This window comes from Colobus angolensis, unplaced genomic scaffold (genome assembly GCF_000951035.1).
Source record: "Colobus angolensis palliatus isolate OR3802 unplaced genomic scaffold, Cang.pa_1.0 Scaffold163, whole genome shotgun sequence".
Classification (NCBI taxonomy): domain Eukaryota; kingdom Metazoa; phylum Chordata; class Mammalia; order Primates; family Cercopithecidae; genus Colobus; species Colobus angolensis.
This window is the reverse complement of record NW_012114744.1, coordinates 1,335,492-1,360,979: the sequence shown is the minus strand read 5'-3', so window position 1 is coordinate 1,360,979 and position 25,488 is coordinate 1,335,492. Positions and strand designations below refer to the sequence as shown.

Below are 25,488 nucleotides of genomic sequence, written 5' to 3'. Positions count from 1 at the left end.
GGCCTGCCTTGCTAGGTTGGGGAAGTTCTCCTGGATAATATCCTGCAGAGTGTTTTCCAACTTGGTTCCATTCTCCCTGTCACTTTCAGGTACACCAATCAGACATAGATTTGGTCTTTTCACATAATCCCATATTTTTTGGAAATTTTGTTCATTTCTTTTTACTGTTTTTTCTCTAAACTTCTCTTCTCACTTCATTTCATTCATTTGTTCATCAGTCACTGATACCCTTTCTTCCACTTGATCGAATTGGCTACTGAAGCTTGTGCATGCATCACGCAGTTCTCGTGCCATGGTTTTCAACTCCATCAGGTCATTTAAGGTCTTCTTTATACTCTTTATTCTAGGTAGCCATTTGTCTAATCTTTTTTCAGTGTTTTTAGCTTCTTTGTGATTGGTTCGAACGTCCTCCTTTAGCTTGTAGAAGTTAGTTATTACTGATCGTCTGAAGCCTTCTCTCAACTCATCAAATCATTCTCTGTACAGCTTTGTTCCATTGCTGGCAAGGAGCTGCATTCCTTTGGAGGAGAAGAGATGCTCTGAATTTTAGAATTTTCAGCTTTTCTGCTCTGGTTTCTCCCCATCTTTGTGGTTTTATCTAACTTTGGTCTTTGATGATGGTGACATACAGATGGGGTTTTGGTGTGGATGTCCTTTCTGTTTGTTAGTGTTCCTTCTAACAGTCAGGACCCTCAGCTGCAGGTCTGTTGGAGTTTGCTGGAGGTCCAGTTCAGACCCTGTTTGCCTGGGTATCACCAGTGGGGCTGCAGAACAACAAATATTGCAGAATGGCACACGTTGCTGCCTGATTCTTCCTCTGGAGGCTTTATTTCAGAGGGGCACCTGGCCGTATGATGTGTCAGTCAGTCCCTACTAGGAGGTGCCTGCCAGTTAGGCTACTTGGGGGCCAGGGACCCACTTGAGGAGGCAATCTGTCTGTTCTCAGATCTCAAACTCCATAATGGAAGAACCACTACTCTCTTCAAAGCTGTCAGACAGGGATGTTTAAGTCTGCAGAAGTTTCTGCTGCCTTTTGTTCAGCTATGCCCTGCCCCAGAGGTGGAGTCTGCAGAGGCAGGCAGGCCTCCTTGAACTGCAGAGGTCTCTGCCCAGTTCTAGCTTCCCGGCCACTTTGTTTACCTACTCAAGTGTCAGCAATGGCTGAAGCCCCTCCCCAAGCCTTGCTGCCACCTTGCAGTTCAAGCTCAGGCTGCTGTGCTAGCAGTGAGTGAGGCTCCGTGGGCGTAGGACCCTCCCAGCCATGTGAAGGATATAATCTCCTGCTGTGCTGTTGGCTAAGACCATTGGAAAAGCACAGTATTAGGGTGGGAGTGTCCCGATTTTCCAGGTACCGTCTATCACAGCTTCCCGTGGCTAGGAAAGGGAATTCCCTGACTCCTTGTGCTTCCCAGATGAGGCAATGCCCCACCCTGCTTTGGCTCACACTCCATGGGCTACACCCACCGTCCAACGAGCCCTGGTGAATGAAACTGTTACCTCAGTTGGAAATGCAGAAATCACTTATCTTCTACATCACTCATGCTGGGAGCTGTAGACTAGAGCTGTTCCTATTCGGCCATCTTGGAACCTCCTCTCACGATTGCCTTATTATTTTAAAAACATTAATGTAGATCAACGAAGAATAATAAAATAAGCAATTTTATTTTCCCTTCATTTATTCTGTTTCTGATGCTCTTTTTCTCTCTATGTAGGTCTGAATTTTTGAATTACATTATTTTCCTTCTCTTTAAGGAATTTTTAAAAGCATTTCTTGTAAGGCAGGGCTACTGAAAACAAATTTCCTCAATTTTTGCTTGTCTATGAAAGTCCTTATTTCTCCTTTACCTTTTAAGGGAAATTTCACAAGGTACAGAATTCTAGGTTGGTGGGTTTTTTTCCCCCTCAATCCCTTAAATATTTAATTCCTCTCTTCTTGCTTGCATGGTTTCTAAGGAAAAGTCAGATGTAATTTTTATCTTTGCTTCTCTATGGGTAGGGTACTTTTTCTTCTAGATTTTTTTTTCCAGAGTTTTTTTCTTTATCTTTGATTTTCTGTACTTCAAATATATTATGCCCAGGTATAGATTGTTTCTGTTCTTGTTTTGTTTTCATTTGGCATTTATTCTGCTTGGTGTTCTCTGAGCTTCCTGGATCTGTGGTTTGGTATGTTATATTAATTGAAGAAATTCTAAGTCATTATTCCTTTAAATATTGTTTCTGTTTCTTTCTCCCTCTCACTTCCCTTGGGTTTTCCCATTGTGCACATGTTACATCTTTTGTCATTGTCCCACAGTTCTTAGATATTCTTTTTTGTTTTTTTGTTTTTAACCTTTTTCTTTTTGCTTTTCAGTTCTGTAGCTTCCTGTTGTGAAATCCTTCTTCTCAGAGATCCTTTTCTCAGTCGTCTTCCGTGTAATAAACTCATCAAAGGCATTCTTCGTTTCTCTACAGTGTTTTTGATTTTTTGTATTCCTTTTTGTTTTTTTCTTGGAATTTCTATCTCTCTCTCAGTGTTGCCCATCTGTTCTTGGATGCTGGCTACTTTATCTGTTAGCATATTAATCATAGTTTTTAAAAAATTCATCCTGGTGTGATAATTTTAACTTCCCTGCCATATCTGGGTCTGGTTATAACGCTTGTTCTGCTTCTTCAAACCATGTGTTTTAGCCTTTTATTATGTCTTGTAATTTTTTTTGATAGTCAGGCAGGATGTACAGGATGTAAAAGAAACTATTATCAATAAGCTGTTAGTAATGTGGTGGGAAGGTTTTGGGTAAAGGAAAATATTCTATATATATGTTAGTTTGCAATAGCAGCATGTTAGGGTAATATTGAAACATAATTTTGCATTCTGAAGATATGATTCACTTATTATTTTAAAAAACAAAAAATTTCTCTTCATTTTGATGGTCTTATCTCTTTGAGAATTCAGTGAACCAAATCACAATCTATAGCTGCTCTGGCCTCCTAGCAAATACTTTGATATTCTGATTATGGTTTATATGGTCTTCTAGTGGATTCCCAAGATTTACTCTAATGATTCGTTCTTTCATTCATTCACTGAACACATATAAACACATATTTTTGTGTGCTTGCTGTGTGTCATTCTCTGGAATATGCACAAGAAGCATAGCAGTTGAGCAGCCAGCAAGATAAATACAGTTCTTGCCCATGAAGAACTCATTTTTTACTACCCTGTCTAGATTGTGACTATACTGTATACTATTTGAGGGCAGACCCTGTGTTAATCTGCCTTCTACCTTCAGTGTACCACTTAGTGCCCACACATGCTTGATACTCAAAAACTGTTTCTTGAATAAGTGAGCAAATGAACAATGGCAACCTATAATTTCATGTACTTTATCCCACAAAATATTGGCACATTGAGTTAGAGAAATTCACTAGATAATTTTATGTTTTTATAACCAAGGCAATTTTTAAGGTATTTTAAAATTAGTGGTACATGGTTAAACTGGTGTTTTACAATGAGTTATCCTGTTCTGATATTAGTTCATGATTAGTAAAGTCAGAGATTTTTTCTGGGGAACAGTATAAACACATTTCATTGAATCTTCCCATGCTAACACCAAGTTTTTAGACTCTTCTGCTTAGTTTGCAGATGTTGAACAGATAACATCCAACACAGTCCTCACTCTTGCCTGCTAAACTTTTGTAATTCCTCACAGATAATCAATAATTTAGGGAGAATTAGAGTTAGTCTATATTTTATTCTGACTCTGTATAGAGTGGCCTGAAGAGGAGATGGTATTCTTGCTTTGAGAAAAGTATTTATGACTTCTTTTGCATGAGTAACATTTGTAACTGTCTCACAACTTCTTGTCTTGTTTCATCTTGATCTTTTCTGTTTGAGATTTTCTTTCCTTTGCCTGTTGTGTAGGACTATCACTCCTTCCAGCAGCTGACTTAAAATCACTTTCTCTTTCAATATGTTTTTTAGAGCCACTGCTTTTTAATTTCGTTGCATGTATTATGGAGCTTTTGCTTTGCATTGTAAACATTTCAGTTATTTACTCAGGAACCGGTATTATAATGCTTAGGAAGACAGGCTGTGTATTCCACTTCTTTCTCTCAGTAGCTGAATGATAATAGGCACACCATTTACACTCTCTAAATTTTAGTGGCTTCACCTATATAGTGCGATGGGGATACTAATTAATGGTACCTATCTCCTAAGGTTATAACAAGAATGGAATAAAATAATATATGTAAATTGTTTAGCACAGTGCCTGCTATCTGTTGCTTAATATTATTATCATTATAGTTGTTGTTGCTATAGTTGATATTAATACTGCCCAATAGATTGTAAACTCCTATAACCTTGGGATCACATCTATGACTTCTTTTATATTCTTGATATAACACAAGAGTAAGTGCTTCAGTGAGGTCTTTGGAATGAATGGATGAAAAGTAAAAAATGAATTAGTTAACGCATATTATAAATTCTCATTCAACATACTCTTCTTAGAGATATTTTTCAATTGTAGGTATACAATGTTCTTTGGCATTCAGTTGCATAGTGTGAAAGATCATTCATATTTGTGAAACTGAAAGTGTTCTTAATAATGTATATTTCATAAAAGTATACAGATTAAAAAGGATTAATTTAGAACAGTAGGATAATCTAAATAGCTACCCTAAAAAAATTACCACCGGCATTTTAATGAAATGTTATTTTACAACTTTAAAGCTCATAGCAATATAATTAGTAATATGTGTAATCTTTATTACCAATCTTAATCTTTTTTATATGACTGAAAAATTATTTTATGATAGTACAGTTAAAATAATGCTAAAAATGTCAGCATAACAGAATTAAACTAAAGTAACTACTACAATATTGTACCCCAAACCAGCTAATTTAAATGCAAAATACTTTGTAGAGGCTATTTATCTGGGTTAATGCATGTTAAGGGATTTAAGGAGTAGTTTGTGTAACTGAAATAAAAGGAAAAATAAGCACTGTACAGCAATCTTTACTATTGTTTAACATGAGGGAAATATTAAATCAGTTTATATATAGGCCACATGAGGAAAATGTATTAGAAGCCACATCATAGCATAGTAAATATAAAGACTACTGCCAGGCAAAACTATGTTCATAGGCTTTTAAACAGCAGATTTGAAATGCTTAAAGTTGTCCTTACAGAAACGATAGTACAATATAAACTATGGTAACTAGACTAAAGGTGTAAAATTTTGAAAGTGTGTGGTATATTTTGCAAAAGGATTTTGACAGACTTGACAGTTGTTTAGTTGACACATGGCTATCGTTAGATATTTTTCTGAATGCTCATATCAATTCATAATAATGACTATATCACTTTCTCATTATTATAAGGTGAAAATATGAAAGGGTTTAAAAATAAGATTAAAAAAATAAAACTGGGCTCAGGATAGAAATAAGGAAGTACAGACCAGGCGCGGTGGCTCAAGCCTGTAATCCCAGCTCTCTGGGAGACCGAGGTGGGCGGATCACGAGGTCAGGAGATCGAGACCATCCTGGCTAACACGGTGAAACCCTGTCTCTACTAAAAATACAAAAAACTAGCCAGGCATGGTGGCAGACGCCTGTAGTCCCAGCTACTCGGGAGGCTGAGGCAGGAGAATGGCGTAAACCTGGGAGGCGGAGCTTGCAGTGAGCTGAGATCCGGCCACTGCACTCCAGCCTGGGCAACAGAGGGAGACTGTGTCTCAAAAAAAAAAAAAAGAAATAGGGAAGTACAGAAAAGTAGAAAAAAATCACCTAGAATTTCACTACCCATACAGTTTCACACTTAATATTTTGTACATGTATTTCTAGTTCCTGCTCATAATTTTTAGTTTTCTTAAGAACAAAGTTTTGATCATATTCCATAGAAAATATTTATGTGTAATATAAAGGAATCCAAGTAATACATGTTACACACAAATTACTTAAAATAGTGAATCATCTGTGTTTTCTCTGTGCTATTTTGGGCCCTAATTTTTTAGACCCTCGAAAAATATTGTGGCTTATGTATTTATTCCTAATTTTTAGGACTACTCATTTAAAAAAACTGGTTAGCATTTAAAATATTTTATTAAAGTTTAACTTCTTAATAATCATAACCCATTAAAATTGTATGTAACTTATGACGGAAATATGGATGATAGATTTGAGAGAAACTAGATGCTATAGTATAGTGTGTTTATTATCCTAGTGCAATAATGGAAAGGAAACCTCTGATTTCACAGATAATTGTATTTGTTTGATTTTGATCTTGTAGGTCCCAGCACACCTGGAAAGTTCTTCCAGGCCTCAGCTACAGAAAGCCCAGAGACAGCAAGTAAATTCTTTCATGATCCTTGATCATCAGATCATCAATCCAACTCTTAAATGGTCACAACCTACAGTGCCAAGTGGTGGGCCTCTTTTGCAGCATGCACACACAACTCTGGACAGTGACACTGGCCTCTCAGAAAACCCACTCACCAAGTTACTAACTCTTGGAAAAGAAGATGACAATGCGCAATGGCATGTATGTCTAATGGCTGGTTATAAAAATATATCATCAGTTTTTGAAAAAATCTCTATAAAGTAATTGAAGTCAACATTTTTACAGTAAACCTTCCAATTGCAAATGTAACAAAATAAATGTGCTTTTAATTAATTACTTATTCTCTATTTATTAACTATATGCATATAAATTCCTATGCATAATAAAATATAAAAATTCATTTTTAATACGCACTTCAATTATGTATTAATGTGAATTAAAATAGACACTAATAGTGGTTTGTGTTTAGAAGATTGAGCTCTAATTGTAAATGTTTTCTCATAAGTTTAGTTGAAATATTTATCAGTAGTTAGATTGTCTTAAATATCCATTACAATAAAACGGGCAGAAATTGCTTAAATAGCAGTAAATTTTTGCTGTAGAAATTGACTATTAGAATAAGACTAATACTTTTATTGCATTTATATTATATGACATTATATCTGGATCCTTTAACTTTTGCTTTTCTATACATTCAATTCTATTTTTAATACATACTTGGCTACTCTTTACTAAATAACCGAAATTTAGAAGTGCTGATCATACAAAGTAAATGAGTATTTAGCTTCATGGAGTTTATATTTATTGTGATTTCCTTGTAATGAACCTTCAGAAAATATTGACGTATGAATAGAACTGGGAAACAGTGGTACTAGAAAAAAGACTTCCTTTAATATTTCCGTCTGAAAAACTACAGTAATAACTGAGCTTTCTTTTCTTTTTTCCATTAGATTTGTTAGATAAAGCTATGGTCTTATGATCTCCCAGGTTTAATCTCCCAATCTACATTCCTGGTGATTATTGCCGATTTCAGGTCAATGCTTACCATCTATTAAGCCGGTAGCCTCCAGGCACAAAAGGATAATGCTCAGAATCCAATTATTTAAATTCCAAATGATAGAGAATTTTTTAAACAAATTTTATGTTAATCTGGAAAAGAGAAAAAAATAAGGATCTGGTGTAGATTGTTAATACAACATAAAACAATAAAAAATGGGACTTTTTGAAATCTAAAACTGAATGTAAGTACCTGCATATATATTTACTTAATCTTTACAGTAGTGGATATATAAAAAACTTTCCTAAAAAATGAATGTAGAACCAGGTTCTCTATTCAGTCTATGAAGACTGTAAAAATATATATCAGATGAAATAATCTGTTCAGTAAATGTTAGATCTACACACCCTACAATTTATCCTACAACTACTTATCCCAAAGTTCATTTTCTTGTGTGAAAGATTGATTTCTAAAGAGAAAAACAAATCTTGAAGGATATGCATATGCCAGTTAATTCTAGGTAAAAGTTAGAAATGATTTTATTATATATTTTATAAAATATGTGCTCTAAAAAATGAGAATGGGTAAGCAACATAGATTCTTCTTTTATTTATTTATTTATTTTATTTTTTATTTTTATTTATTTTTATATTTATTTTTATTAATTATTTTATATATTTATTTATTTTTTCTTTTCTGCCTTTTTTTTTATTCTTTAAGCACACATCTTTGCTTTTATACTAAGTTTGTATATATAAATAAAATTCATGTGTTTTTAGGGGTCTTCAGGTGCTCTCAATCAAAGAATCTCATGGCTCAGAAGGGTTGAAAGTCCCAAGAATTGCTCTGGCCTTGGGGCAATATGAACAAACAATGGCTATAGACAATTTTTTTTTCTATTTTTTAAAACCATCATCTTTTAAATTATATATACAAAAGTATCTCCCAACCATTATTAATGTCCATTTAATCACAGTTTTACTGAGTCTGTAATAGTTTTAATCAGTGTGTGGTCTCTTTGAATTTGGCATGTTTATACATCTTCACATACTGCCATCATTCACAGACTTACTATCTTTGATAGCTAGGATATACCCTGTGCTGTTGCAATAGTCTAATACTTTTACTGGTGCTTGGAGTCTATGACTCAAAGCAGAAAGTGTATAGTCTTTGGATATAGTCAGTGTAGTACAGTTGTGTGGTTTCAGTCCTTAACTTCTCTCACCCATATATGTACAAGTTGTAGAATTGTTTCGATGCTTGAATTTTTAATTTTTAACACAAGGGCAGAGTGGGAGCTCAGAAGATGGTTTCTGTTGCCATTTTTTTTTTTTTTTTTATCCCAAGCCTTTTCCACTTGTGACATCAGGGAATTCAATTCAAAGAAGACCCCAGAAATCATAGCTACCACAGGATAAGTCTGAGAACAGCTTTAGATTCAGGATTTGGTCATTGGAATTAGGAGTAACTTGAAGACTGAAAATCTTTAAGATGAAGTATAAAATCAAAAGAAGCATTTTGTAACACGGGTCTTTCTAAGATGCAATTCAAACTTGTACCAATAGCACATGGGACCTTCTGCACTTAACCCTTGCACCTGGCTCAGACTTATTCTTTAGTATCCCCATAGAGCTTCATGTTTCAGCTCTATTGGTTCACCACTGGTTCTCATGGTGGCCGGGTTCTCCCTCTTACGCCTTTTCTTTACCCTCTGCTTATTTGATCACGACCATCTGTCTGGATAATTCTAGCTCACTCTTCAAAATTCATTTCAGGTGTCTTGTCTAAGGGCTTTCCCTGGTGATGATGCTCTGTCTGGGTTTAGCGCCTTTTATTTGAGTTTTCATAGCAATGCTGATATCATGTGGATAACAATTGCACTTTTCATGGCATTCTCACAGCACATGCTACATTTTGATTATGCCTTTTGTGTTTTTCTTATCTTCTAGTCTGTTAATTCCTTGATGAAACTACCATACCTTATTCACATTTTAATATCTAGCTCCTATGACAAGTTTTTGCCAATTAATAATCAGTGCCTTTTTTGGCTAATTCATAAGTTAATGAATAATGAGTACGCTTATTTCAATGATATTTCTCTACTTGCTCTTTTTGGTACAGTGATACTTTAAGTAATATGGTATAATTTGGGAAGAACCCTTAGAAAAGTGAAATCAAGGTATTCTAGAAAATCAGAAGAAAGATAAATTTTTTCAGTGTGAGGTCTCAGGAAATCCTGGAAGAGGTAATACTTGAATTGGGTGTTGAAAGACATATACATCAACAGCAAAGATGACAGAAGATAATTTTTTTGGGTAGGGAATGCTGTAAGCTAGGGGCAGAGTAGACAAGCATAAGTGGGCTTGAGAGTGATACAATTTGGTGCAAATAAGTGACTGAGGTTAGCAAGGAGGATTAGGGTGGGGTTACAGGACTTAAATGCAGAACTGGGAACTTAGACCATGATTCCAAGGCAGTGGGGGACTGTATCAATTAGATCTGCATTAGGAACATGCAAGAGAAACCCCCTTCCGGTGATTTAACTAAATGAGAGTTACAGTTTTTTCTCCCATAATAATCTTATATTATCTCATATACAATTTATCTCATATACATTATCTCATATACAATCTTATACAATTTTTAACAACATAGAATATTAACAGTGATATTAACAACAAAATAAGAGAGTATTAATTTAGTCCTTATTTTATGTCAGGTGGTATTTTAAATTAGTTTAACTTTTTAAACATCACTATGGTTTACTATTATCTCCTTTTTTTTTTTGTTTTTGAGACAAGTCTCCCTCTGTCACCCAGGCTGGAGTGCAGTGGCACGATCTTGGCTCACTGTAACTCCCATCACCCGGGTTCAAGAGATTGTCGCGTCTCAGCCTCCCAAGTAGCTGGGACTACAGGTACATGCCACCACACTCAGCTAACTTTTGTATTTTTAGTAGAGATGGAGTTTTCCCATATTGGCCAGGGTGGTCTTGTACTCCTGACCTCAAGTGATTCACCTGCCTCGGCCTCCCAAAGTGTTGGGATTACAGGCATGAGCCATCATGCCCAGCCCCTATTATCTCCATTTTTAAAATGGGCAACTCCCATGAAAAGTAGGCCAGAAGTAGGTAGTCAGAGGCTGTTGTAGTTCTCTGTGATATCAACATAGATCAATTCTTCCTCTATCTTTCTTCTTTACTATGTGACTTTTATCTTAATGTGCTTCAAGTGATCACAAGAGGGCTGCTTCACCTCTCAGGTCCTCAAACCAGATGGACAGTAGAGAGAATGCCTCCATGAGGAAAGGAAAACTTTTGCAGAAATTCAGAAGAGACTTGTGCTTATGACTTAGTCAAAACTGTGTCACATGGCCACATTTAGCTGATGTGAAGCTGAGAAAAATGCATTTTTTCTTCTGATCATATTGTTTCATCAAAAACATTAGTAAGAAAGACGAAGAAAATTGATATTTACTACACAACTCTCAGTGGATCTGCTGTGGGAACAAGTTTTTGAGTACAAAAGTATCATAATCAAAGCAATGCTTCAGAAACATTTAAATGGCAGTTGAGAGGGAAAGATTTGAAGTTAAGGTTCACAGCACATGAATAGATGATGGCATATTACAGTGCAATTTAGTTATAGCCTGAATCAGGAAAATTGGTGGTAGAGAGAATAAGATAAATGAATTCAGGGGTAATGTTGATGCATCTCAGTGTCATATTGTATACGTGAAGTGAAGGTGGAAGATGAGTTTGGTGCAATTTTGAGATTTTTGAGCCTTTACAGGATGAATAACATAGATGAAGGGACTGTTAAGAGAAGTGTGGTAGTCAGAGGGAGTGTAGAGTTTGGCATGAAAGTGACGATGAGTTAACTTAGAAGACAACCAGGAGAAGAGGTTCAAAGGACAAATGAAAATAAAAAATCTATTTCTCAGGAAAGAACTTAGAATGGTCAATAAGATTTCATTTGTTTCTTCATTCAGACAGCTGTCATTGCCACATGCTCAGGGAACAAACTGCACATCCTATATAATCTATACCATATAGGAGCTTCAGGTTGAGGGCAAGAGAAAAAAATTAACAAATAATTATAATATTATGTAAAAAGACTTAGAGGAAAAGACTAGCAGGGCGTTTAGCCAGATGGGATAGCATGAGTGCAGAATAGAGATGGAAAACAGTGTGAAATGAATAGAAAAGAAGGCAGATGGTGGTAAAAGATGACATCAAAGAAGTAAGTAATCAGCAAATTGGAGAGAGGCTAGTACTCCATGTTAAACAGTATCAAGTCACTGTAGAGGTGAAACTTGGGAGCTAGGGTGACTTAATCAGATTTGACTCTAGATCACTTTGTCAACTATATAGAGGGAGAAGTCTGGAGTCAGGGATAGGGAACAGCTGGGAGTCTATTTCTATTGTGCAGTGCGAGAAAGTGAGACTCTCCCTTAAATCATGTTTAACTGTGGTATCAGTGAGATTATCACGTGGAGATGTTGGTGACAGCTAGATATCCAAATTTGCTGGACTGGAGGAAGAGATTTGAGAGTTGTTAGCATACAGGTGGTCTTTGAAATCTTGAATGAAAAATAAATCCCCTTGAGAACCTGAATACAGTGAGGAGAGATGATAGCTAAAGATACTCTTCTGAAGATGACCAACATTTAAGGGATGGTCAGAAGAGAAGGTCCATAAAAGTAAAGTAAGAAGGTAACTGGGAGAGTGCGATGTCATCGATGCCAAAGAAGGAATTAAAGAAGGAGGGAGTGATTCACACACCCAAATATAGCAGATGAATCTAGTAAAATAAGAACTGATCAATATCTGTTGAACTTGGCAAAGAGTCAATAAAAATAACAAAAGGAATGTCAGTAGGATGGTGAGCAGAAGCCATTCTACTTGAATTCAGAGTTAATGAAAGGTGGAGAGATTGACCACCTGGGATGTTTGGGATAGCTGGACAGAAAGAACAGGGCAAAGGCATGAAAGGTCATAAAATAAAAACTGTTCAGGTGATCTGCCAGCATTTAGATTGGAAAACAAAGGCTGCATTTGTTGAGTAAGATCATGGATTTTAAGATTTCAGAAATGAAGCAGTTTAGATGATGACAAGACCTAAGGCATGGCTTTAAGTATAGGTAAAGAGAAGTCTAAATTTAGGTTTATGTGCTGAACTATCAGATTTAGAGAGTGCTGAGTTAAAATATTCAACTACAAGTGTTGATTTACTTTCCATAGAATTCTGACAGTTGTATATATTTTTAGGTGCATTCGTGTTCATGATCACTTGGTATTATTTTTCCTTCAGATTTTAACCTTGAATTTTATATTGCTTAATATGAATACCACTACTGTGAATTTCCTTTTGGTTATATTTATGATGCTTTTTTTAACCTTGTTTCAGCTTTTTCTGTTGTTTTCTTTTAAGTGTGCCTCTTATAGACAAAATATTACAAAACCTTTCAAAAATCCAATTGAAGAGAGAGTTTCTCAATCAGTATGTTAACTCATTTACATTCTTGTACTTACTTTACTATTAGGATTTAACAGTTATAATTTCTAATGTTTTAAGTTACTATACTTTCTGTTCCTTTGCTGTCTTTTTTCTATCTTCCATTGGTCAATTCTTATCTTCTTTTCTGTTTGTTACTTGTAATATTTTAAGAGTCATCATTATGTTTTTTTCTACATCTATATCCTTGTTTAACATTGTATATGTCATACTCTTAAGCAAAAATCTACCTTAGTATGGTCTCATTTCCTTGTTGTCACCTACCATTCTGTATTGATATTTATAGAATTTATGTATGTATAGAATTCATGTATATATACATACTTCTCTATAGAAATACATATATAATTACTGTGCATGTATGTCTCTTTCTATATATATATAGAGTTACTTAGATCACAAAAATTTTACTGTCCTTTACTCATTCTTTTATTTGGTATCAATTTCATGGTTTTATTTATCTTCTGACTGGAGTACTCCTTAAACTGTTTTTAAAAGGTATTTTTGCCTTAAAGTTTCTGAGTTTTTATATCCAAAAAGAATTTAATTTCATCCACATACTTAAAAGATACTTTGTTGACTATAAATGTGTAGGTTCAAAGTTCTTTACCTTTAATATTTCTAGTATTATCTTATTTTCTTTTGCACTCAGTATTGCTAGCAAGTTTTATTCTTGTTCTTTTGTAAACCTTTATTTTCACATATCTGAAAACATATAAATATTTTCTTTTGTCCTTGAATCTTATACTTTTTATGCCTATTATCTCCATTTTTACTTTTGTCAAGCAATTTGCCCTGTCTTTGTATTCTTATGATCTTAATTTATTATTTTGAGGATGCCTACTTGCGGGTTTGTAATTCTCATCTTGTCTGATCTATTAATTCCGTTTCATCTGATACAAAATGGTGTGTTTGTTGTCGTTTTAAAATAACAAATGGATTCCTAGGTTTTTAATTATGGAGATACGTAGAAGTTGTGAAGGTTTTAGGCTGGATTTTAGATTTTAACATTCATGAAGATAATGGTAAAACCGAAATTAGGGGAAAAAGTAGTCATGTAGGTAGATGACAGAAATGAGGGATGGTAGTGTTAAAGGCAAAGACACAACCTCCAAAGGAGGATGTTTCACATGTAACAGAGAAAAGTTTCTTTCTGGAATAAGGGAAACTTAAGCATGCTTTATAGTCAAAATGAAAAATTAAACAGACTGCGTCATTTATGACATAAGCTTCCAGAGAGAAAATAGATGAATGACTTATATGTAATTTTTACTGAATCCACTCCTAGTATCCAAATGAAAAGCGCTTCCCATAAATTATGTTTAGCAATCTTCTTTCCTCAAGTCTTCTTCACATCTGTTCAGTACAAGTTTTTTTCCCATTTAGTGCCAGAATATGAGTAAAATATCACAAAATAAAAATTCAGTTTTAATAACAATCAAGAATCTACTTAAAGAATTTCAGAGACTGGACTGAACAAAAGAAACGAAATATGCACATGTATTAACCTAGCTTCTTTAAAGATCTCTTTGTGCACAAGGATTTAACATCTGACCATGACTAGAGCTACACCCTCCACTGTAGTACCCATGAACCCCATGTGGCTATTTGAATTTAAAGTTAGTTCAAATTCAATAACTTATTTATTTGTATTTATTTTTACTTTTTTGGAGATGGGGTCTCACTCTGTCGCCCAGGTTGGAGTGCAGTGGTGCAATCTCTGCTCACTATAGACTATGTCTCCTGGGTGCAAGTGATTCTCCTACCTCAGCCTCCCAAGTAGCTGGGACTACAGGCACGCATCGCCATCTGCCTGTCTAATTTTTGTATTTTTCAGCAGAGACAGGGTTTCATCATGTTGGCCAGGCTGTTCTAGAACTCCTGACCTCAAGTGATCCACATGCCTCAGCATCCCAAAGTGCTGGGATTGCAGGTGTGAGCCACTGCACTTGGCCAAATTCAGTAACATTTTATAAAATTAAATGAAATTAAAATTTCAGTTTCTCAGTTATGCTAGCCACATTTCATGTGTTTAGTAGTCATATGTGGATATGTGGTTAGTTATTACTATTAATACATTTGTCATTTCAGATATAGGACATTTCCATCATTGCAGAAATTTCTATTGGTTACCACCAGCCTTGAGGATTCTGTGATGTCAGTTTCTTGCATACTCCACTTCATCTCTAACTGCTCTTGGCCTTGCACATTCTACTCTATTCCCTTTAGTGCTCATTCTTTCTCAAACATGTTAAGCTTATTCCTACCTTAGGTCTTTCTTATTCCTTTCCCAAGGATCACGCTTCCCCATGTTAATCTTATCTCTGTTCAAATGTCAGTGAATCTTCTCTGATTCTCTTTATAAAATAACAACCATTTTCATCAAGCTGTATCCTCTACCTGTTTTAATTTCTTCAGCCTGCTATTTGTTATTAAACTGTTTATGGGTCTGTTTCCTTAAGAATTTGAGCCGCATAAGAGTAAGAATTTCCTGCTATTGATTATGGTAGCTCCAGTTCTAACCACAAGATCTCACAGTAAACATTGCTTAATTAATATTTGTTAAGATGTGAATAGTGTTCCATATTTTTTGGAGTATTCTAGTAGAATTCTCTGAACACTTAATTCTCTTACGTTCCTAGATATCTTGCTTTGAAGATAACATCAATAGAATTATAAGTTATTTTTCCATATCTATCAGAGTGTACTCCTGATCGTATCTGCATATATCATGGGAAATTCACAGTACTATAGTTATATAAATAAAACTTTCACAATATCTTTGAGTTTATATCACACTTAAAACTTTCACGAAATGGAATATGAATGGAAGCAGAGATAGCTGGAGCTAGAGCAAAGAGAGAGAAAAAAAGAGAGAGAGAAGCAACCATTTTTTAAAACATATAAACCTTTAAAATCTCCTCCAGCTAAAGTACAGAAGGGGAGGAAAGTTTCTATTTTAGAAAAGAATTGAGAAAGGAAATAGAAAGCCAATGCGATTTGGACTATAGAGCCGCATTTCTGGGATGTCAGTCCTTCCTCCACCACTCACTCACTATATAATCTGGGACAAATTATTCAAATTTTTTTCTCTCAGTTTCCTTTTCTGTATAGCAGAGTACTCATTTCATAGGGTTATTATAACTATTAAATGAATTATGTATGCAAAGCACTTAGAAGTGTGCCTGGTACATCTCATGCACTATAAAAGTGATTCTTATTGTTACTATTGAAAATGTTCATAATTATCGTTGTTTTTGTTATTGCTATTGCTACTATCTATTATTATTGGTCTTTAGAGAAGGTAGGATGAAATATTTCCATCTAGTCTGTATCTACAGGAATGTACTGGCTAATATTTAACCATGAATATTTAGATATCCACCTGTGAGATGCAATCAGAACATTTTAAAAGAAAAATTAAGTTTGTACATAGTAATCTCTGTACATATTAACTATAGGGAACCTGTCTGCCTTGAGATACTTCATGATAACCACTCCATTTACGTAGATACTGATTTCCAAGAGACTAGTTCAGGGTGCTTTGCCAAGTTGTCACCTGTCCGCCTTTGGACACAAATGCAAGAAAAAGCAACAGACCAAAGATTGTCAGGGTTCCCACATTTTCAATGCTAAAGTAATGTGTTTATATATATATATAAACACATTTATATATATATACATAAAATATTGAGGTTTTATATATATGTATATATAACCTCAATTTAAATTGTCTAAAAAACTTTTAAAGATTGCTAGAATTTTTCTCTCTGATTTCAGACTGAAGCACAACTTTTATCATTATGTACAATATTCTAAATGTGTTATATTTTGCTAGATGGAGGACGTTATTGAGGATATAATCGGTATGGAATCAAGTTTTAAAGAGGAAGGAGCAGACTCTCCTCTGCTAATGCAAAGAACAGTAAGTGCTTTCAGACCCAAGAAGGTCATTGAAACTGAAATGAATACACTCTGATAATAAAAAAGTTTGATTAGCAAATGGTGTTTTTTTCTGCACTTTTTAAACAGACAAGATAAAAGATGAATACTAGAAAATATTTAATGGTGCAGAAAAAAAGGTTATCTAATGGTTGAAGAAGAATATAGTGCTTGTGCTAATCTCTCTCTGTGTCTCTGTGTCTATCTGTCTAATCCTATATACATGCATCTAACTATATATCTAATTTGCTAGCATTTTCTGTGAGGGATTTAATCTTTAGATTTTCTATTTTTAAGCACAGCATGTAATCAAACACCCTTATAAGGTCATGACTAAATTTTGACTATTTTACCATGACTAATATAGCTTTCAGATTTAGAGGCTCTATACCTTTGTACAAGAAAGAAAATATTGCAACAATGGAAAATATAAATTTACTTCTAAGCCAACAGCCAGAGGTTAAAGTCAAATTGAAAAAGATAGAACAGGCCTCACCCTCCTTTAAAGTATGTAGAAATACTTCTATGTTGAAATCAGTACAAATTCCTGCAATATGAAGGGATAGTGTCTTATCTCCTATTTGCTTGCTGTGCGCCTTCTGATTGTTCATTTATGAATCATAAAAATGTTATCTGTAAAGGGTATATAAGCTCTTTCAACACATTGTGAAGGATTATTGTTAGTTTTGTTGGTTTGTTTATGGTTTACAATCTTTTAGAGAACACAAGAAAAAAGGATCTCAAAGATTGCAATTGAATTGTTACTTTAAACATTTAATTTTAAAAAACTGAATTCTGACTATATTGAGTTGTGGACTATTCATCAATAAGTCAATAGGCTAGACTATATGATGATGGATGTTTTCAATTTAGGGCCTAGAAAAAAATGCTGGTAGAAGCATCCCTTCTTTTCTGTATCAATTCTTAAGTAGACTATCTGATGAGAGAAGTGTCTCTTTCTCCTTTTCTCTAGTATGCAGGACCTATACGTAGTGCTAGTCAAGTCACCAATACTAACTTTCCTTGCTAAATATCAGATGAAGTTTAAAATCTGGTTTTTGTTGCAGGATTTTTTTTTCAGTTTTCATTTTTTTAAGTGTAGAATGATGACTCTACCTTTTTTCTCTTCAGATTTCAAGTAGCGTAGTGACATGAAAACTAATTCTCCAGATATGTTTGATATTAATGCTAATATCTCCCTTTCTAATTTCACAGCATGAGGATACTATTTTCTTAACCAATGTTCAACTTCTGAGTTTGAGGAAATGATATTAATTTCCTGCAATCTTCTCTTCTTTGTACATGGTACTTACTTTGTTGAAATTGTATACTGAAACATTCTCTGTCAAATTATCTACTTGTTTTGTAGAATCTTTGTAGAATGGTTTACTCAGTAAAAACTTGGTGATGAATTTCATTGGGAATATACTTTTGATACACAAAATGTACTTTTAAATAGATGGATACTACTGGCCTAAGTGTATTTATGTAAAGAAATACCTGTGGTTAATCAACCAAAGATTATTGATAATTTAGATCCATGTATAAAACCAAGCAGTTCAATTAACCAAATATTTACCTAATACTTATTATATGTAAAGCATAATATTCACACAATATGAGACTGCAAGTTGAGTGAGGCACAATTCACATGTCAAGAGATGACAATATAATGGTGAGGCACAATGATTTGTGCCTGAGAGTTAGGGCGGGTAAGAATGTGGAACTTGTGTCAAACCTGGTTCTAGTCCAGATATTATGCAAATCACGTAACCTGCCTTTGCTTTGGTATCTATTTCTGTATTATAGGAATAATTAAAAATAGTGGTCTCTGAAAGCTGTTTTAATTGATATCTTATAGACTACATGTGTTCATTTTGAATGTTAGTTAGAGATTTGCTCTGCAGCTCAAATGAAGGAGAAACCATGCGAAAGTGAGAATTTTTGGAAGTCCTTTAGAAAGAGGTGATGTTTGAAATATAGTTATGAAGTACTGTATAGTTAAGATTTTAAGAGATAGACATGAAGGCAGAAAAGTAGCAAGTTAAGAGAACAACATAAGGCAAGAAGTGAGAAAAAAGAGAATGTACAAGAATAGCTGGTAGAATAGGGGTAGGAAACTCTGAAGGATTTTTATAGTTTATGTAGATAAAAGCAAAGACTTGTTAGATTCAGAAAAAAGCTTTGAGTAAGTATATTAGCCAGTGAACTTTTGGTTGCAGGTGGTTAACCTGACTCATAAGGGGCTTAAGCATGAAAGGAATTTATTGGTTCATGCCATCTAAAAATCCCTAAGTAATATTGTATGTGGGCATCCCTTTGTAAATTTGTCTCTGTTTTCTTCTGTGCTGGCTTTATTCTCAGCCATTGAACAGACACTGTCATAGCCTATTCCCAGCCATGCATACACTTTTTTCTTGCTAACCTAGTTTTTTTTTTTTTTTTCCAGACATCCATTCCTTCACAAGAAAGAGGAAGTTTCTGATTAATTTAAACCAATTCTGGTGGCCCCATTTCCCTTGCCAGACTTTGTTTTAAGAATGGGCCTGTGCTGCAATTCTGGCAAGTTGAGCAGGATACTGAGATCTGCTTGGAAGTTTTCTTTAGTCTATAATTTCAAGAAAGAGAAGGATTTTTGCTTCTCCATGATATATGGGGCTTCTGTAGCCTTTTTTCTCCCCAAAAGATAGATAAAGTGGGAAAAACAAAGGAAACAAAGGGAAAGAGAAAATCAACAGATATGGAAAGAAATGCTGCTACATGCCCCTGGAGAATTATTTTGCCTATGGATATGTAAGGTTTTTTTTTTCTTTATTTTATAAGCCAATTATGTCAGGATTTTCTGGTTCTCAAAAACAAATGCATCCTAGTGGAAACATTCAGTTAGGATGGGATATCTAAGAGGAAATGTTTTTCTTCTTAGTTTCAGTTGAAACCCTGGGATAACAGAGCAGCTTCTGTCACATATATATTTCTAAGCCAATATCTCTGGGTCTTGGGCCTACCCTAGAGCTGTGGCTTGAGCAGCCCTCCACAACAAATTGTCCAGACTAAGAGTGAGAACCAAGAAAGCAGCAGTTGTTACCCAAGCAAATGTGAATAGGTTCTAGTCAGGCTAAATCAACAGATGTTTATTATAATAAGCTTCAAAAATGAAAATATTTATCAATAATTATTATTATGTTCACTGCTCTATGACATGGGTTGTCTGTGTTAGTCCCTTTTCCATTTCTATAAAGGAATACCTGAGGCTGGAAATTTATGAAGAAAAGGGGATTATTTGGCTCATGGCTCTGCAGACCGTATACACGAAGCATTATCCTGGTATCTGATTCTGGTGAGGGCCTCAGGAAGCTTTTAGTCATGGCAGAAAAGAAGGGGATCCAGAGCATCACATGGTGAGACAGGGAGCAAGAGAGAGGGGAGAAGTTTCTATGCTCTTTTAAATAACGCGTTCCCATGTGACTAAGTGTCCTAGTTCATTATCTAAAGCCATACCTATCGTTTGTGTCTAGAATCCCTTCCAAAGGACTTTTCTTCTTTAAATAGCTCCTTCTAGATCATCAATATATGCTGATCTACTGGATTATAAATATCAACACTTATCAGTCTTTAATAACACTCACTAAAAGCAAACCAAACCAAACAGCACCCTTTAAACACATTTCCTCTCTGGCTACCAGGCTATTTCATGACTCCTTTACACACACAAAAGAACCTCACTGCCCCCATTTTCTCCCTGCCTCGACTTCCTTCCCTCTCATTCTCTCCTCTCCATTAGGGCTTTTGTCCTAACAATTCTAAAAGGGTTCTGAAAACCAATCAATAGCAAACCAATAGCAAGCCAATCAATAGCATTCAATAGCAAACTAATCCAGTAGCAAATTTTCCATTGTCACCTGACTTGGCTTCTCAGTGGCATTTGACATGGTTGACCACTTCTTTCTTCTTGAAGAGCTATCTAGGATTCTGTGAATTCTCTGATTTGTTCACTCATTTTACTGGTTCTTTTTTCTCTAATAGATGTAGATGTCTAAATTCTGGAGTGTCCCAGGGCTCAGTCTTTGGTCCTCTTTTCTCATATATCAATACATGTCCTCTAGGTAACACCAACACATCTCTAGCCTAGATCACTCCCCTATATGCCAAATTTATATATTCTACTGCTTACTTGATATCTTTTGTGATTCTAACAGATATCTTAAACATAACATGGCCGAAAAAAAGTCCTCCCTCCAAAATCTGCTTTCAGTTGGTGTGAAACAACAAACAAAAATGGTCATTCTTTGCTTTTCTCTCTCTTACTCCCATACCCACATCTATCAGTACGTCTTTGTAATCCACATCCAAGATTTCCAGAATCTCACTGCTTCCTATCATGTCTTCCTGTAAAACATGTTCCATCATCTCTCATTATAGTCAGAGGCTCTGACCTAGCTTCCCTGCTACTTTTTGTTGCCTTACAGCTGTTCTTCACAAAGCAGCCAGAATAATTTTCCTAAAGAAATAACCAGATCCTGTTTCTCCTTGCTTAATATTTTATTAATTTTCTGAAATACTCAGAATATGATCCAGACACTTTATTATAGTCAGCACTTCCCTTTGACTTCAGGGTCTGGATTCAATGGCATCCTTTCTCCTTAAACATAACAGGAATATTATCATCTTACGACCATTGTACTTCCTTTTCTTAGTTTGGAATGCTTTCGTCTCACATCTTTGCATGGTTACCTCTTTATGATTCAGATATTTAGTCAATGTCAGCTTGTCAAAGGGGCCTTTCACAATTACCCTAACTAGAAGACCCTACCCCATGACTCCTCAAGTCAATGCCTTATCTTATTTACCCTCTGACTTATGAGCAGTGTAACACAAATGATCTTATTTATTATTGCATTTACCTATTTATTCTGTGCTTCCCCCTGTAGAATGCAAACCCCTTGAAGACAGGGATTTTGTCTGTCTCATTTACTGCTGTGTCTCTGGAGCCTAAAACTGTAGCCTGTTTTGTTGTTGTTAGTACCCAGCATAGTGACTAACACATCACAGGTGCTCAGCAAATGCATGTCAAATAAATGACTAAAATTCACACATAGTATTGAAATAATTGTTTTCATTATACATCCTATTCAGGAATACTTTTAATGGACTAAAAGCAGTAGCAACAAGAATAAAGACAACAATAATAATAGCTACCATGGTTACTTACTAGGTGACAAGAATTATGCAAAATGCTTTTAGTGAAAAACTACATTTAATTTCACAACAAACCTATGAGACAGAGACTATTGTTGCCTATTAAAATTTTACAAATGAGGAAAGAAGCTTAGAGAAGTTAAGTAACTTGCCCAAGTTCACATAGTTAATGAATGGCAAAGTAGGGCCTTGAATCCAGCCCTGCATGAAACCAATGCAGCTATCCGACCCATTCTGCTGTGCCAGCAGTCTCAGGGAATCAGCCATTCATAGAACTATAGAATCGTATGATTTGAAGGGGTCTGAGACAGATCTGATCATCTGGCACACTCCAGCTGAATGATTGCTTAGCCTCTGAGTTTAGATCTGTGTATTATTTACATCCATTGGTCTTAGTTTCAGCCCTTTCTTTCGGAGACGTGGATGTGCATAGTAACTCATTTCTTTAACATATATAGGTATTTTTTCAATCAAGTGTCTGTAAATGCTGGTGGCATTTGGCAATCTAAGTAAACTGTTATAGTTCAAGATCATTCCAGAGACGAGGAATGAGTAAATATTAACAACCCCCTGTGCTTGGTTGGAACTTGAAAGGACTGTATAACATCAGTGAGCAAGCTTTTGTCAATCACAGTCTAGACTAGGTTAGTCTTAAAGTCCAAAGAAGAACCAAAGTTCACTTTAGTGTAGAAGTTTTTGCAGAGTTCTCTTGGTTATTGCTTGCAAGTTTAAGGAAAAGAAAATGATGAAGGAGACAGAGAAAACCATTGCTATTGGAAGGTTATAGACACTTCAAAGTTAAAACTGGTGAGCAAGTATATTTTGGAATTCTTTCAGTGTTTGGAGATGAAACCACCTTAAATACTGAATTTAAACTTTATAAACTTATAGTCAATAAAATAAGGTATGTAAACACTGAGCTGAGCTTTGAAATGCATAAAATATATTCTGCTGTATTGACAAGCGTGTTTACTTACAAGATTATTTTCAGTGCTCTGGACTAGAGTAAAAAATTATAACAGTGTATTTAGTAAAAAATATTAAAATTCATGTTTATTATTACTTTTTAATCAAAAGATGAGGGTTTCAAACTAATTGTTACAGTGTTTACATTACATTAATTGTTTTTATTTATTACTAAATAGATCATTTGTATATAATATGTATGATGTAAAATTATTTATAAAATATCATTCTTTGTTTTATACTTTATCTTTTCTATTATTGTATATAGTCACATATTATATTTCCAGATAATCTGCCACTATATGTATAAACCAGCTCACCAAGGACAAGGGATCTCCTACTCCAGCTCAATACATTATATTTACATATGTCATAACAGGACAAAAATAATAACAAAAATAACACAGCAGGATTTCTCTATTCAGTGCATGTCATTTAAACTGTATACCTCTGCTTTAGTAGCAAAGAAAACAAATTCAGAGGAATATTAATGGTGTGTTTCCTGAAACTATAAAGACCTTGTTTACTGCATCTAAATGAATAAACACCCAAAAGGAGAGACAATAATCTTTCAAATGCCATTTTTTTTGCATGCATCGTGTACTCTAGACGCCCCTGTGGTGATCCTCTTTATACAAGAAGTTTATTTTCCTATTGTGTCCACAGTTATTCCATCTAATCTTTTACCATTTTAGGGTCACAATGAATGTTTTCACGAAAACCACAATATAGGATCAAACAACTCAAATACTCCTTCAGTTTCCCTTGACACTCACATTAAATATACGATAGTGCACATACATATACATGTAAGGTATTTTTTTCCTTTTGTTATCTCTACTGAGAAATTATCTGGAAATATAATATGTGACTATAAGACTTTTTACATTTTTGTATTTATAATGAAATTATCTAGGATATTATATATATGTATATGTACATACACATATATATACTGAAGATTCTTAGCTTTACATATATAATCCATTTCAAGAACATGGTATACACTATAATGCCTTGTCTCTTGCTGAGTGAATAAAAGTGGAGAATGATAAAGCAATTAGTTTAAATTCAATTAGAAAATGTATTGCAAGTTTGTTAGCTCCATATTATTAGGGTGAAAGGAAAAATAAACCAAGCTGGCCTGAGGAAGAGTGCTGGAGAGGGCTTACCCAAAGTTGAGCCTTAGATTTGGATGCTTATTGAAGGAATGGGGACATTGGTAGTGTGGAAAACAGCAGTGGAAAAGAATAAAACTGAGAAAAATTAAATCCAATGCCTTGTAACTTTTTTTAGTACTCAAAACACTTAAGAATAAAAATTTTAAAGGCAAAGGCCCTTCTACCTATAGGGTAGATAATAAAGAATCCAGACATTGTGTTAGAAGTTCCTGGGTTTGAATCCAAGCTCTCTACTTCTTTATAAAGCTATATGATCATAAAATGATTATTTCATTTATTAGAGCTTTAATTATTTTATGTTTAAAATGACAATTATACTTACTAGAGTTGTTATAAAGATTACTTGAGATATTGTTATTTAAATTATTATGATGAAACATGCTTGGTTTAATACCTGATATATAATAAATACTCAGCCGTCGATGACAGAGCACATATGTTAGGATCCTGCTTGTATTTTATTATCTTCTTAAAAAAATTCCCCATATGTAAATTCACAGATTCTTCGCAGTAACCTTCTTCCCCCTCACACCCTCCCTCCTGCTAGGGTTTGAAGTCTACTGTTGAGAGCCCCGTACGGGCACAGTATGTTTACATATGGTGGTAAGAAATCTTTCATCTTGAGAGTGGTGGGAAATAATGTCAAATGGAGAGAGTGGGGTCATGCAGTGAGATTTTGAAAACTAAATACAAGACTTTGGGCTTAATACATGAGTTAAGGCAGAAAGATTTTAGATTTCAGATTTTTTGACTGGGAGAAAGCAGAAGGAAGTTGTATTTTTAAACTATGAGTTAGTCTGGGAGGGGTAGTGGTAGTTAATTGAGAGAGATGAAGAAATACTAGTGGCGGGGAACATAATTTAGGCTTAGGGCTGTGAGGATCTTGAAATATGAGAATAGGGAAGAATTTTCAAACTGAGAAATGACTCTTAAAAAAAGTCATATTTGAGTGATAGATCAGATATAAAATATGGAGAGGGAAGAGGCCAAAACAGTAGAAAAAACATATGTGGAATTCAGGTCAGATTATTTATGTTGTCCTGTATTTGTCCTGATAAGAATAGATGGATATATAAACATTTTCAGAGGTTAATTTTATTTAGATGTTTCTACAATAATTTTGGACCCAGATTTTAGTTTCTTATAGGGCAGCACTGATTTTAAACAAACACAAAGCTATATTTTTCTAGGGTTATGAAAACATGTATTGTCTCAAAAACATGTTGCCAATGCACTAAATTTGAATAAAAGTTTCACTGTCTTTTCTTCCAGACTTAAAATTGCAATTTGTAGACATTAGTGACTTCAACTAAATAAAATAAAATAAAATAAAATAAAATAAGTGCCATTTTGATAAAATATGAGACAAACGC

The 25,488-nt window shown here is 34.6% G+C and overlaps 1 protein-coding gene across 2 annotated transcripts in view; it reads left to right on the top strand.

Annotated features, from left to right (window-relative positions):
* TFEC (transcription factor EC) overlaps positions 1 to 25,488 on the top strand; it is a 207,987-nt gene that overhangs the window by 163,294 nt on the left and 19,205 nt on the right. For both annotated transcript variants that reach the window (XM_011937363.1, XM_011937364.1), the window contains 2 exons: positions 6,267 to 6,518; positions 16,669 to 16,755. In XM_011937363.1, the coding sequence (XP_011792753.1) occupies positions 6,267 to 6,518; positions 16,669 to 16,755 (339 nt within the window). The remainder of the gene's footprint in view (positions 1 to 6,266; positions 6,519 to 16,668; positions 16,756 to 25,488) is intronic.